At 44.8% G+C, this 14,003-nt stretch overlaps 1 protein-coding gene across 1 annotated transcript in view; it reads left to right on the forward strand.

Moving 5' to 3' along the window:
• Nucleotides 1-20: 20 nt before the first annotated feature.
• Nucleotides 21-14,003, forward strand: part of LOC138964677 (phosphatidylinositol-3,5-bisphosphate 3-phosphatase MTMR14-like) — a 36,398-nt gene continuing 22,415 nt past the window's right edge. Inside the window, exons 1-7 of the mRNA XM_070336701.1 lie at nucleotides 21-458; nucleotides 2,290-2,346; nucleotides 2,910-3,007; nucleotides 3,575-3,683; nucleotides 4,484-4,562; nucleotides 11,738-11,792; nucleotides 13,111-13,236. Coding sequence (XP_070192802.1) covers nucleotides 357-458; nucleotides 2,290-2,346; nucleotides 2,910-3,007; nucleotides 3,575-3,683; nucleotides 4,484-4,562; nucleotides 11,738-11,792; nucleotides 13,111-13,236 — 626 coding nt within the window. The 5' untranslated portion in view covers nucleotides 21-356. The remainder of the gene's footprint in view (nucleotides 459-2,289; nucleotides 2,347-2,909; nucleotides 3,008-3,574; nucleotides 3,684-4,483; nucleotides 4,563-11,737; nucleotides 11,793-13,110; nucleotides 13,237-14,003) is intronic.

The following is a 14,003-nucleotide window of genomic DNA, read 5'->3' on the forward strand; positions in this document are numbered from 1 at the left end:
GAGTTAACGTTCCTGTTCCACCATGAGAGAGATCTGTAACAGGAAAGACGTGGTGGAAGCGAGGAAGTTGCGTTCATTGTTTTTGATGAGCGTCCTTTTCGGTTGTTCAGAAATGGCTCGGTAATCGCTTCAGCAGTATGTTCAAGGCTCTTCACAGAGGATAAACTGTCGTGATGTGGTCGTAGTTGTCAGGGTTTGACTGACAGTTGGTGTGCAGTTCGGATCAGCTGATGCGTGACTTGAGACACACCTCTTATTGCGGCGAAGATAATCTTGGTAATTAACGTGTGCACGTGAATGAGGAAGAAGACGAAGGTTTTTAAATCGGCTGTTTAAAGTCACAACCGAGAAGCAAAATGGCGGAGAGTGGTGAGGACTCGATGATCAAGCAGGCAGACATTGATAATCTGCTGGAACACTTCAGCAAAAATGCCTACTCTGCTAAAGGAGATGTTACGGTAAGTGCAACAGCAACACACTTACACAGGTCAACGACCTCCATTTGGGTACATGTCCATATATATAAGATAGATATATATATATATATATACGGCTTGTGTGTGTGTGTGTGTGTGTGTAGGCAACACCTGTGGATTGTAGAGTTCTGTTTGTGATGGGGTCTGGCGGCTTTTGTCTCTCTGTATGTTCTGGCCTTCCTTTGAGAAGCCATAACAGTTATTATAGGGCTTAGAGATAAGCTCTAAAATTCTCAATCCCGTTTGCGTGGACTTCGCCTTCAAAGGTGATTGTGGTGTTTCGGCACTCGGTTACATTTGGCGTCGTCGACAGGCATGGGACTCGACATGAAATGTTCAGGCCACTGAATCATTTTCGTGCTCTTCCCATTCCACCAACCTGGGAGGGACCTAAGCTTGGCGGGTCCATGGTTCGGAACTTTGGGGACAAAGTTCATTCAAAGGGGGTCGAGTGTGACAGGGAGACTACCGTCGCCCTTCACAGCAGACTCTGCAGAGTTGTTCGCCTTAGAAGTTGTGAGCTATTTATAGCTAGCTCGCCAGGCAACACCTGTGGATTGTAGAGTTCTGTTTGTGATGGGGTCTGGCGGCTTTTGTCTCTCTGTATGTTCTTGCCTTCCTTTGTGTGGGCACAAACTGGTGGATGAAAATGTTCAACACGTGCTCTAAGACGGCGAACCGCCACGCTGTCTGTCTCTGTCTCGCGATTCACCCGGCTTCGCCGGGTATTCCTCTAGTCTATCTATATATATATACGACTTGTGTCTGTCTGTGTGTGTGTGTGTGTGTTCGCGATGCACGGCCAAAGTTCTCGATGGATCTGCTTCAAATTTGGTGGGCATATTCAGGTAGACCCCGGACACAACCTGGTCGATGAGAATTTTCAACACGTGCTCTCAGCGCACAGCGCTGAACCGATTTTGGTTTTTCTGTTCATCTTCCCAGATCCATTCCCAGTAACTCTTCCTTATCTTCTCCAGTGTTTTGCGTTTATCTCCCTTCCTTCGTGTGGCGTCAATCCATATTCCCGTTACTATTTTTAGAAGGTCACTGTCCACAACGCTTTCATCCCGGCGAAGCCGGGTATTCCTCTACTTCTTCCCGGCGAAGCCGGGTATTCGGCTCTACTTCTTCCTGGCGAAGCCGGGTATCATTCGGCTCTACTTCTTCCCGGCAAAGCCGGGTGGAGGGTATTCATTCTAGTTATAATATATATTCAGCACTATAAGTATAAGATATAAAAAAAAATATTATGACACATCACCCTGTGCCCTCCTCCAATTTGCAGACATAATTATGGTATTTGAAGCAAGCATTTAATACTTCACCATATACATTGTAGTACACTTATCACCGGGCCAAGATTCCTGTCAGACATGCAGACAATCTATAAAAGCTTGGTTAATGCCGGTGTCACGAACTGAAACCTCTGCTGAACAATCCTTCTCATTGCGGTCAATGCGCATGCGCCTATCTTGGACTTAAAAAATGCGACCCTTTGACCGACCGGACCTAGGGTTAGGGTTAGGTTGTTCACGACCTGATTAATCTCCCCATGTTAGCGCATGCGCATTGACCGCAATGAGAAGGATTGTTCAGGCAGAGTTTTCAGTTCGTGACATTGGCATGGGGACAAATTCAGCAAAAGTGTCCTTGTGGGGTCTGCAGTATGGGTATAACCTAGCACTAGCAGTGGGCAACGGTCAGGCACTGCATACATAGATGGCGATCAGGCTTAGCTTTTTACCATCAAATTTGTGTTTTGCTAGCCTATAACTCAAATAGATTGGACAAGTGTTCTTGTGGTTTGCAGGGCATGCTAGCTCTGAACACCTGTCTGGAGCTGTTTGGCAAGGACTATATGTATACCGTGAGTTTACGTTTGGTTTATGATAAATTTGGGTCTATAAGTATTAGTGTTTTACATTTTTTAAATGTTTGTGTCAAGGGTTGATTGTGGGTTTTTTGTCATTCATTTTGATCCCCCTCCCTCTTTTGTAAATATAAAAAATAAGATACCAACCTCTACATTAATGTATCAGTAAGTGTACCTTCCCTTCAATTTCAAGAATCTTTCTAATTTGGAAATCCTACTTTTTCTTTCTCTATTTTTAATTTTTAATTTTTTTAATTTTCTTCTCTCTCTTATGTGCTAGAATAGAGGCAGTACTGATTGTCAAGGGAACCCTGTACATGTATGCACATAATACACATCAACACATGCATTATTTATGTATGTCAGTATGAGGACGTCTATAAATTAAGCTGTACATGATCGGATGAGTAATACATACCACCAGCTGTGACTCAAATCATAGCTCAAGAGGTTGTCATAATATATATACTCCACTGCATAGTTGTGTTTAGTGTGAGTGATATGTATAACATCTAACTGAGACTAACAGTTGGTCATTGATTTTTTTCTTTCTTCAGATAATAAACAACAGCATGGGGCAGCTGTGCGGTCATTACCCGAGTAAGCTTGTTGTCCTGGATTATGAATGTCCGGCAAGGTCAACCACAGACAACAGGTTTGCAGAAAAGCAAAGCATTTGAGTCACGTCATGTGTTTGAACGAAAAATGTTTTTTTATATGCCACAAACAAAAATGCATTTTTTGACAGACATCTAGACAAGAGCACACACACGCACGCACACACACACACACACAGGTGCATGCACGTTCACACACATACACACACAAACTCACTTACTAACTCTCTAAATTAGTCCTGTAGAATGCGAAGACTGAACCAAATGGTTGAAAGTAACTCAAAAACATGTATATAGTTTGCTATTAGAATTAGATTGACTTTTTGAAAATCTTGCTTTGTTTGTTTAAGATAATGTACAATTAAATATTTAATGGAGACATTCACTGATTCAGTGAGTCACTCATAACACTCGCTCAGACTTACGTACTACAAAGATTACACACAAACTCTTCAAAATACAGTGACGCACACCGCTCGGCGTTGCACTGGTTGAATGTGATTATTTATGAAGAGCCAAACATAAACCCAAAGGCAAAGACTACTCTGATCATGATTTATAAGCATTACAGCTTGCTGGATTTTGTCTTCGTTTTTGTCCGGCAGGTATCAACCCTTAATAGACAGGAGGAAGGTGGAGGAACTGATGAGGCATTCTCGAGTGGCTCGCTGTCGGACACGTTTTGTGGCGCCAGTCATTCTGTATAAAGGAAAGGTAAGTACCAGGAATTGCTTTGATTGGATGTGTATGCTGCATTGAATCTTCATTTCTGGAGCAATTTATACTCTGACCAGGACCGGCACGGTTGGCCTTGTGGTAAGGCGTCCGCCCCGTGATCGGGAGGTCGTGGGTTTGAAACCCCGGCCAGGTCATACCTAAGACTTTAAAATTGGCAATCGCCTGGCGTCTGGCATTATGGGGTTAGTGCTAGGACTGGTTGGTCCGGTGTCAGAATAATGTGACTGGGTGAGACATGAAGCCTGTGCTGCGACTTCTGTCTTGTGTGTGGCGCATGTTATATGTCAAAGCTGCACCACCCTGATATGGCCCTTCGTGGTCGGCTGGGCGTAAAGCAAACAAACAAACAAAAAAATACTCTGACCAGATCTGATAAACAAAGCGTAGTAAGCGCTTTAAATGCATACGGCATGTGCAATAGAGAAAGAGGATGAAAGTGGCTTGTTCATTTCAAGGCTTGTTATTATCTCAGGTGCCAGGAGAATGGTTCCGAATAACTCTCCCTTACTTCCCTTTGCTATCAGATCTCTAAACAGTGCTCTGCCTTATTTGTTAAATATTTTTACTCTGACCAGAAAAAAAAAGTTATTTTGATAAATAGCTTGATACTCCTATCCAGGATCCATGTATAACAGTTTTATTATTTTAACTAAGAAAATATTTTCAATCTATATTGCAGAGAACAGGGTCTTAAAAGGGAGGGAACCTTAATTTGTGGGTCTTACAAGGGGGATTCCAGGGTACATGTACTACATTGTGAACATTGATGTGTGCAGCATATATGCAGATCAGCGACGCTAGCTGGCTGGCAGGAGTTGTTTGGCAGGAAAGGAATGGACATGGTTTTGTCGGGAGGTGAGTTGTGTACACACGTGTCTTGTGGCTGCGTGTGTCAAAAACCATGACTGTTTTAACCCTTCATTTAAGCAACATGTACATGAATAAACAAAACAAGAATGGGATGTTCTTGGAAAGTTTAATTAAATTACATATTCTTACTCCGAATCACATAAAAGCATTGACGCAGTCTGAAATGCTAAGGTCTGAAAAGGCTACCCGTCTTAAACAATTTTAAAGGGAAGCAACCCAACCACAAAAAGGTAAACATAGCAATGGTAATGACCATATACCCAGGGAGTTACCTCCCGTACCGGGGTATGTGACGTCAATTCCACTGCTACACCACGTGGAATCCTCATACGACTTTTTCAGACTCTGAGGAGAGGTCGTCTTTTGAAGGCTCTGTGTGGTTTGTTGGAGTTTTTGACTCCCACCGACCACCTACCCGTCTGCTTGTCTTCTACCGTGTAGTTGGTGAGCTCTTTCCATTTTGTCTTGCTTTTAGTAAGAATATTTGGCTTGTTATTGATAATTTTCCGTCCTTTTGGACTTGCGAATTTTCGTCAGTAACTTGTTGTTGTTGTTGTTGGCCGCCATTTGTATTTTCGGCTGGCATGGCAGATAACGGTAGTAAACGGGGCAAGGGCGACGTCAAGGGCAAAGTTAAGCCTTAATCGTCTTCTGCGGTTCCTATACCTCCCGTGTTAGTGGTCCTTTCGGACAAAGAAATTAACACTATCATGTCTGTTACCTTTTCTTCCCCTGACGAACATGCGTTGTCGGGGGTCGTTCTTCTACTTGCGTCTGCTTGCTCGTCCGGTTCGTCAGACGGGCAAGCGTCTCTTGTTACTTCTCTGTTGAGCTTTCTTGTTCCAGAGATACGCATTTTAGTGCGCGTGAATTGAAGCGTGCTACACCTGCTACAAGCCTTGTACATCCGCCGGCGGTGAGCGTTTCTCGCTCGTTGGCTTCCGTTTCCTTTCCGGTTGCGACGGCATCCGGTGATGCCGGAACTTCTGCTACTTCTGCTTCCTCTGGAAGCTTACAAGGTATGCGAGCTTGTCCACCGGCTCTAGTGAAGACACCGGACGGTCCCTGCTGGGACGGAGCTCACTTGGCAAGGGTCACTCCCTTTTTCCTGTTCAGTTTCGTCCAGTACACATTGAGTGTGCGTTCGACTCTGAGCAAGGGCGGTTTCCTTCGGAAGTCGCGCTTCCGGGTTTTCCCGGAAGCGAAGGTCCTCCTTCACACTCACACTCAGAGGTGGTGGCTGGAGTTGACCGTGGACTGGCCTCCGGGCATCAGGGCTTCCGGCCCCAGTCATCGCATCATGGTGTGGTTTCGTTTGTTGCGTTTCCTGTTCAGTTTCGTCCAGTACACATTGAGTGTGCGTTCGGCTCTGAGCAAGGGCGGTTTCCTTCTAGAGTCGCGCTTACGGGTTTTCCCGGAAGCGAAGGTCCTCTTTCACACTCACACTCAGAGGTGGTGGCTGGAGTTGACCGTGGACTGGCCTCCGGGCATCAGGGCTTCCGGCCCCAGTCATCGCAACCCTCGTTTCCGCATCATGGTGCGCTTTTCGTCCGTTGCGTTTCCGGCTCAGTCCTGATTTGCTTTTCCTCTTACAGACACTCCTTCACGGATTGTTGGTGAGCGAGGATCAGCATCCGCCCTATGGGCTGTTAGGGCAGTCTTCCTTTCACCACCCTGGCGTTGGGTCGACATCCCTTTCAGCGCCGGCGGCACTGTTTTGACCTCTCCTTTGTCCTGTTGCGGGCATTGGCGCTTTCAGAGCAAGGGCGGTAGCCGCTGGCGCTGCGCTTCCGGTTTACCGGAAGCATAGGTCCTCCTTTGTAATTACACTGTGTGTTCTTTCCTGGAGTTGACCGCTGACTGGCCTATGGGCGTTCGGGCTTCCTGCCCCAGTCATCGCAACCTTCGTTTCCGCATCATGGTGCGGTTTCATCAGTTGTGTTTCCGGCTCAGTCCGGATTCGCTTTTTCTCTTACGGACACTCCTTCACGGATGTAGGTGAGCGAGGATCAGCATCCGCCCTATGGGCTGTTAGGGCAGTCTTCTTTTCACCATACTGGCGTTGGGTCGGCTTCCCTTTCAGCGCCGGTGGCACTGTTTTGATCTCTCCTTTGTCCCGTTGCGGGCATCGGCGTTTTCAGTACAAGGGCGGTAGCCGCTGGCGCTGCGCTTCCGGTTTACCGGAAGCATAAGTCCTCCTTTGTAATTACACTGTGGGTTCTTTCCTGGAGTTGACCGTTGTCTGGCCTACGGGCATTCGGGCTTCCGGCCTCAGTCCACGCAACCTTTGCTTCCGCATTGTGCAGTTTTGTCTGTTGCGTTTCTGGCTTTGTCCGGATTCATTGTTCTTCTTACTAACACTTCCTTTTGGGATGTCAGTGAGTGAGGAACAGCTGCTGGCCTACGGGCATTCAGGCTTTCAGCCTCGGCCGTGACAAGTAGTCTCTTCACTGGTTGGGTGTTGCGTCTACTGTCTATGTCTGGTGGCTTCGGATTTTACCTCCTCTTTTTCTTACCCTCTTACGGGAGGGGTTGAGACAGGACGGTTTCCGGGTGGACGGGTTTCCGGTTTTCCGGTCATCCCGTTCAGTAGTTTTCCACTGGCAACTGTGACTTAGGCCGTGTCAGTTCTGTTGGCTATTCTGTTATACAGTCTTTAGCCAATGATCAGACATGTTCTGGATTTCCGTCGAAGCTCTTGGCTTCTCTCGAGGTCTCGACGGAGGCTACTTCCAGATATTTTATGGAGGTACATCGGCTTCCTCTTTTGCATTCAGCGATGTCGGACTTCCGTTCCGCGAAGGAGGAGTTTTTTCCTACTTCCGGTTCAATAGACTCCTTCAATATGGGTACCACCTTTCGCAGGTTTTTGGCTAGTCAATCTCCTACCTGAAGTGGTATCCACGGTTTCCGGTTCTGCTACTCGTTATTCACGGGTCAGTTCCGGAACACGCTCAGCCTTGGCTGTCTTCGGCTATACAGGCTTCGGTTTTGGTTTCTTCTTGTTATAAGAAGTTCTCTTCTCTGAAGCTGGGTCGGAACTGGCTGGTGTCTTTGCTCTTCCGCATACACCTTTCTGGTAATGCAGGAACTTAGAGGATTTGGACGTCAGTTTTTGGAATTTGCCTCTTTTTCGGGGATGATCGTCAGAGCGCCCTCGCGCTCTTTCCCGGAGTCACTGAACCTTAGCGTGTATCAGGACTCTGATGACATCTCCACTCTGTTAGTCAGCCCTGCTAGGGTGAACGAAGTGCAAAAAAGGGGATGTCCTCCCTTCACCTCATTTTACAGTCAGGTGTCGGAGGGACTTGTTTCTCTCGCATTCTCAGTTCTCTGAGCAGGTTAGGAGAGACACTTGGGCTTTGCTCGGGGTAGAGAGACCTACTTTTCGAACTTTGGTGTTTATACCAGAAAAGAAAGGTAGATTCAGTTGAATAGAGATCAGCAGATCTCTGACTTCTCTCTACAAGGGTTAAAACAGAGCTAGCCTCCTCAGAGGAAGCATGCTCAGGCCTCTGGACAATTTAAGCCGACGGCCAATAGGCAGTCTCTGCCTGATTCTCGATTGTCGAGAAATAGATCACTTTCGGGCAGGGAGAAGGGCAGCCCTAGCAGCAAGCCTTTCCCCACAAGGAAGTACCCCCGATCACACACCCCTCCCCTCCTCCGCCCTCCAGTTTGGCGATGGCGGGGGGGTCTCCTCCTTGCAATTTTCATTGGATGGTCTCTGTACACAGCCAATAGTTTGTGGGAGTGGTGAGGTCGGGCGACTCCCATCGATCTTATGTGTGCATATTTGCTTATGCGTCAGTCCGATCTTTTAACAGTGAGCTAGGCCCATCAGCTCGAGCACCCGCTGAGGTCTCTTCTGGTCGGATCTAGCGCTGTTCTTCGGGTATACTGCTTCAGTCCGGCTCAGTTAGTGTAACAGTAGTTCGGCCACGGGCTGCTGCAGTGGCACTTCCGGTTTGACCGGAGAGGTTGTTTCTTTCACAGACGCTTCATAGGTACGTCTGAGTTTTGGAACAACGGCTGACCTTTGGGCATCCAGGTTTTTTAGCCTCGGCTGGTGCAACAGCCATTCCACCTGTTTGCGGTGATGGTTGTTGCTTTCCCTTTTCTTGTGGCTTCGGACTTCGACTTTCCTCCTTTATTCTCATCTTAAGCAGGAGATGAGATAGGACGATTTCCGTTTGAGTGGGGTCTCCTGTCTTCAGGCTTCCCCGTTTTTCTCACTTTTTGCCACAAGCTTCTGGACTTGGTCCTGGTTTGTCTTTCGCCGAGTCTGACTCTGTCTTTCTCTAGCGATCAGACTCGTTCTGGTGTTGCGTCCAAACTTAAGGTGCGCTTGAGTTGGCCTCAGAAGTAACATTCAGATTTTCCTGAGGGGGCATTGTCTTTGGCAATGTATGTTCGAGGAGTCATTCTTTGTGGCTTAAACACCTCTCTCAGGTTTTTGGCTACTCCTCTCCTTTTGGGCAGAGGGTTAGCTAATGTTCCAGTTTTTCTTTGCTGTGGGCCTTTAGCCCAGCATCTTATTTGACAGCCGAAACTTACGTTTCTTACGTTTACATGTGTACTGTTGGTACTTTGGTACATGGTTGTCCTTCGGGCTTCATGGCTTTCAGCCTTAGCCCGTGCTATAGCCTCCTGTCTAGCGTGGGCGACTATGGCATTTTCGGTTCCTGTGACTTCGGATTTGGCTCTTCCTCTTCTTCCTCGTCCTAGCATGAGGTGAATCAGGACGACTTCCGTTGGGTCGGGTTTCCTTTTACAGTCACCCTTCTACCACAGGCAACTATGACTACGGCGTTTGCCCGTTGATCTCGGCGTCTGACTCTCAGTCTTTCAGAGTTAGTCAGACGCGATCTACTTCCTCGTATTACCTCTCTCTCAGCTTTCGCATTGACTGGTAGAGGATTACTGGCGAACGTCTCTTTTTTGGGATTTTCCTGTCGAGGTGGGCTCTGGTACATTGTACGCAGGTGTCTCTCTCTCTATCTTGGTTGGATATTGGTCACTCTTTTCTGGAGCTGACCTTTATCTCACAGTCCTTTCGGGCTTCACTCCATCCCAAGGTTGCATACTTTGGCATGATTGTCTGACGGTCTCCGTGAGGTTTGTCCTTCACTGTTCTGAGTGGACATCCTTACGGATCGTTTCTAGGGTGGAATTTCCTTCCAATAGAAAGGGGGTGGGGGCAGCTTGTCTTTCCCCCTACTCGGCTCGGGTTAATCCAAGGCTGGGGTCTCTTTCTGGGTCGTTTGGTCCAGCAGATCGGAAGAAGTGCTGGGCACAGATTTCTGGCTCTCTGATGTTGTCTTTCGCAACTTTTTGCCTGAGAGACATCTCGGCTGTCAATCAAGATGGTTCTCAGGTCCTTTCCTGCCTTTTTGGCAGTGGGCCAGTTCCTGGCTAGGGTTTAGAGTGAGTTAGATTTTCTTTCTCACTTGGCCCTTTCCTGACCTTTTGGCAGCAGGCCAGTTTTTGGCAAGGTTTTAAGAGTGTGTTTGGTTTTTCATTCCCACCGCCTTGTTGAAGCTATCTGCTTTTATGTGATTCGGAGTAAGAATATGTAATTTAATAGAAAATTTTTAAGTAAATTTTCATTTGATTAATATACTTACCCGAATCACATAGTGTATTCCCTCCCGCCAACCCCGCTTATGGTTTTTTAGTTTCTTTAAAGCCGTATGAGGATTCCACGTGGTGTACGGGAGGTAACTCCCTGGGTATATGGTCATTACCATTGCTATGTTTACCTTTTTGTGGTTGGGTTGCTTCCCTTTAAAATTGTTTAAGACGGGTAGCCTTTTCAGACCTTAGCATCTTAGACTGCATCAATGCTTTTATGTGATTCGGGTAAGTATATTAATCAAATGAAAATATACTTAAAAATTTTTGATTTATGACAAAACAATTGCAACAAGTACATGTACCTGTTGGTGTGTCTTCTCTTCATTGCGATGATGACTATAGTTTCCTTTCACTTACAAGAAATTCCCTGTTTAGTCAGTAAGGAACTGACATCAATTGCACTATTGCAAACCACCATTTGTGTGTGTATGGTTGCCAGTGTGTGTTTTGACAGGAAAGTAACATTTACTTTCAAATTTATATGTAGAATTAGATAATACCAGATTTGTGTTGAACCATGCAGCCACTGCTTGCAAGTCATCAGAATGTAAGCTCAGTAATATTATATTCTTTATTGGGTTGTGTTCTTTTGGTTTATTGATTATCAATTTTGTTTTGTTTAAAATATTCTCTGACACTTTTTGTAGGCTTGACGCCAAAGTTTTGGGAATCTGTGTTAAAATCAATTTTGGATTGGTTGGTTTTATTTCAGGTATGTGCGAGAAAAAAAGGCTTTTCTGAATGTTTCGATTATTATGGCTTTGAGACTTTTATTGTGAAAGTTGCTGTGAAGAAAGCAATGTCTGAGTTAAAGGATGTACAAAATATATGGAAAAGAAAATACAATACAGAGTTTGATTGAAGGAAGTTTGTTTGTTTGTTTCCTTTATGGGCTGAAATTCCAATGGCTTTTTACGTGTATGACCGTTTTTACCCCGCCATTTAGGCAGCCATACGCCACTTTCGAGGGAAGCATGCTAGGTATTTTTGTGTTTCTATAACCCACCGAACTCTGACATGGATTACAGGATCTTTTCCGTGCGCACTTGGTTTTGTGCTTGCGTGTACACACGAAGGGGGATAAGGCACTAGCAGGTCTGCACATTAGTTGACCTAGGAGATCGGAAAAATCTCCAGCCGGGATTTGAACTCACGAACTTCTGAGTAGGAGGCCGATGTCTTATCCACTAGGCCACTGCGCCCGTCTGATTAAAGGAAGTGTCCTTTGTCACAAAAACTGAGCGTTGTTTCCAGTAAGCATGCACACAGACTCACACTGTGGATTTCTCTCTTTTAAGCTTTGTGAAAGTGGGCCCTCAAGCAAAACACTCCCTGGTAAAACAACAAGAAGATTTTCTTGCATTTTAAACACTCACATCAAGGGTTATGTAACAGACCAACAGAAGAGCTAAACAGATTTGCCAAACTCTCACAATACTTTAATTTATATCGTTGTTCATTAGGTTTCTTTGGTCCCCAGAAACAAGTAAAGCAGCCTAAAGTCTGAGTTTCTCTGTGTGCAGGCATGACAAATGGCCGCACTTCTTGTGAAGACACCCAGTCATCAGCTTTAGCCAGGTGAGTTCCAAAAAAATGTTGGTGAGAAGTTTTATTTTGTTAACCTCCTTCTGCCTTTCAACACATTTTTAAATATTCAACACATGTTTAGTTCTTTGGAGTATATAACCGGGAATGGTTCACTTTAAGTCTTGGTGTTGATCCTCTGTGTTGTGTTCGGATCTCATTCTAATTTTCTTGGGCTTGCAACTTTTAGCTAGAGAATGTTTGACCAGTTTCTTGTAATCATCCACACTGAACAGACCCAAGATCTTAGACAGCCGATCTTAATACAGTAGAACTCCCTGTTTAAGACCTGAACAAAAATTCTGAGAAAATATGAGGTCTTAAAAAGGAGGGAGTCTTAAAATGGGGGAAAATCTGAGAAAAAAGGGAGGTTGTATTCAATTAGGTGGTCTTATTAAAAAGGGGGTCCTAGTGTATGTAGTCTCTTTCCCACCCCCCGCGGGTTAGGGGGAAGAATTTACCCGATGCTCCCCAGCATGTCGTAAGAGGCGACTAACGGATTCTGTTTCTCCTTTTACCCTTGTTAAGTGTTTCTTGTGTAGAATATAGTCAATGTTTGTAAAGATTTTAGTCAAGCAGTATGTAAGAAATGTTAAGTCCTTTGTACTGGAAACTTGCATTCTCCCAGTAAGGTCATATATTGTCAAGTCAAGTCAAGTCAAGTCAAGTTTTATTCCAATAAAACCCCGTGAGGGTACATGGAAAATTAAAAAACACAATAAAAACACATTTCATTCAACACCAAATAAAAGGAACTAAAACAAAAAGAAATCAGACTATGTACAGAAAAGGGAGGTGAGGGGTGAGGGAGAGCAAAAACAATACAAGAAACAATTCAACAATAATAATAAATAATAATAATAATAATAATAATAATAATACTAATACTAATAATAATAAAACACTACAAGTGCAAAGTGATTACATACATTTCTTTACTATGGGAAATGGGGGGAAGGGAGAGGGGGGGGGTGATGGGTGGGTTAACATAAGGACAAAAATACTATTACAAACAACACAAAACAGATAACGGAGTACAAAGCTAAAAGAGAATTAAATTTTACTCGCTTCTCAAACAGTCCATGACAAGTGTCATGAACTTTGCGAGTTTTAGCAATAAACTGTACTACGTTGCAGGCCCCTGGAGCAATTTTTTGATAAGTGCTTTTGTGAACAAGAAACAATTAACAAGTGGCTCTATCCCATCCCCCCCCTTTCCCCGTCGCGATATAACCTTGAACGGTTCAAAACGACGTTAAACACCAAATAAAGAAAGAAAGAAAGAAAGTCTCTTTCCCCTCTGTTTTTGCAGCACCAGCGGCTCACAGCAGGTGTTTGACCGTCACAGAGGCCGAGACATACAGCTGCTGGAAGAGCTTGACGTTAACTACATCTGTGACCTCATGGTAGAGATGAAGAAAGCCAAGTATGGTTTTAAGTAAGTCTTGATTGGTACATATTTCTTCAAGAAATACAACCCCTGATTTTGTTTTCTCAGTCCATCAGTAGGCTACATGTAGTGTATTTGTTGAAGAAAGCCAAGTATGGTTTCAAGTAAGTCTCATTGGTGCATGTACCTATAGCTGATAATGTACTTGGTGCATGTGTACCAAGTGTTCAGTGCATCCGTGACCTCATGTTAAAGATGAAGAAAGCCAAGTATGGTTTTAAGTAAGTCTCATTGGTGCATGTACCTATATCTGATAATGTACTCGGGTGCATGTGTACCAAGTGTTTAGTGCATCGGTGACCTCATGGTAGAGATGAAGAAAGCCAAGTATGGTTCCAAGTAAGTCTGATAGGTACATGTACCTATAGCTGATTATGTACTTGGTGCATGTGTACCAACTGTTTGGTGCATCCGTGACCTCATGGTAGAGATGAAGAAAGCCAAGTATGGTTTCAAGTAAGTCTCATTGGTGCATGTACCTATAGCTGATAATGTACTTGGTGCATGTGTACCAAGTGTTTGGTGCATCTGCAACCTCATGACATGATAGAGATGAAGAAAACCAAGTATGGTTTTAAGTAAGTCTCATTGGTACATACCTTTTAGCTGATTATGTACTTGGTGCATGTGTACCAAGTGTTTTGTCCATCTGTGGTCTGACTGTAGGGACGAAGGGAACTATATAAGCATCACTGCAACTGAGTAAATTATGCACTTACGAGCATAAATTGCTGGTGCAAAGTACACATAATTCT

This window comes from Littorina saxatilis, linkage group LG4, assembly GCF_037325665.1.
Source record: "Littorina saxatilis isolate snail1 linkage group LG4, US_GU_Lsax_2.0, whole genome shotgun sequence".
Lineage (NCBI taxonomy): Eukaryota > Metazoa > Mollusca > Gastropoda > Littorinimorpha > Littorinidae > Littorina > Littorina saxatilis.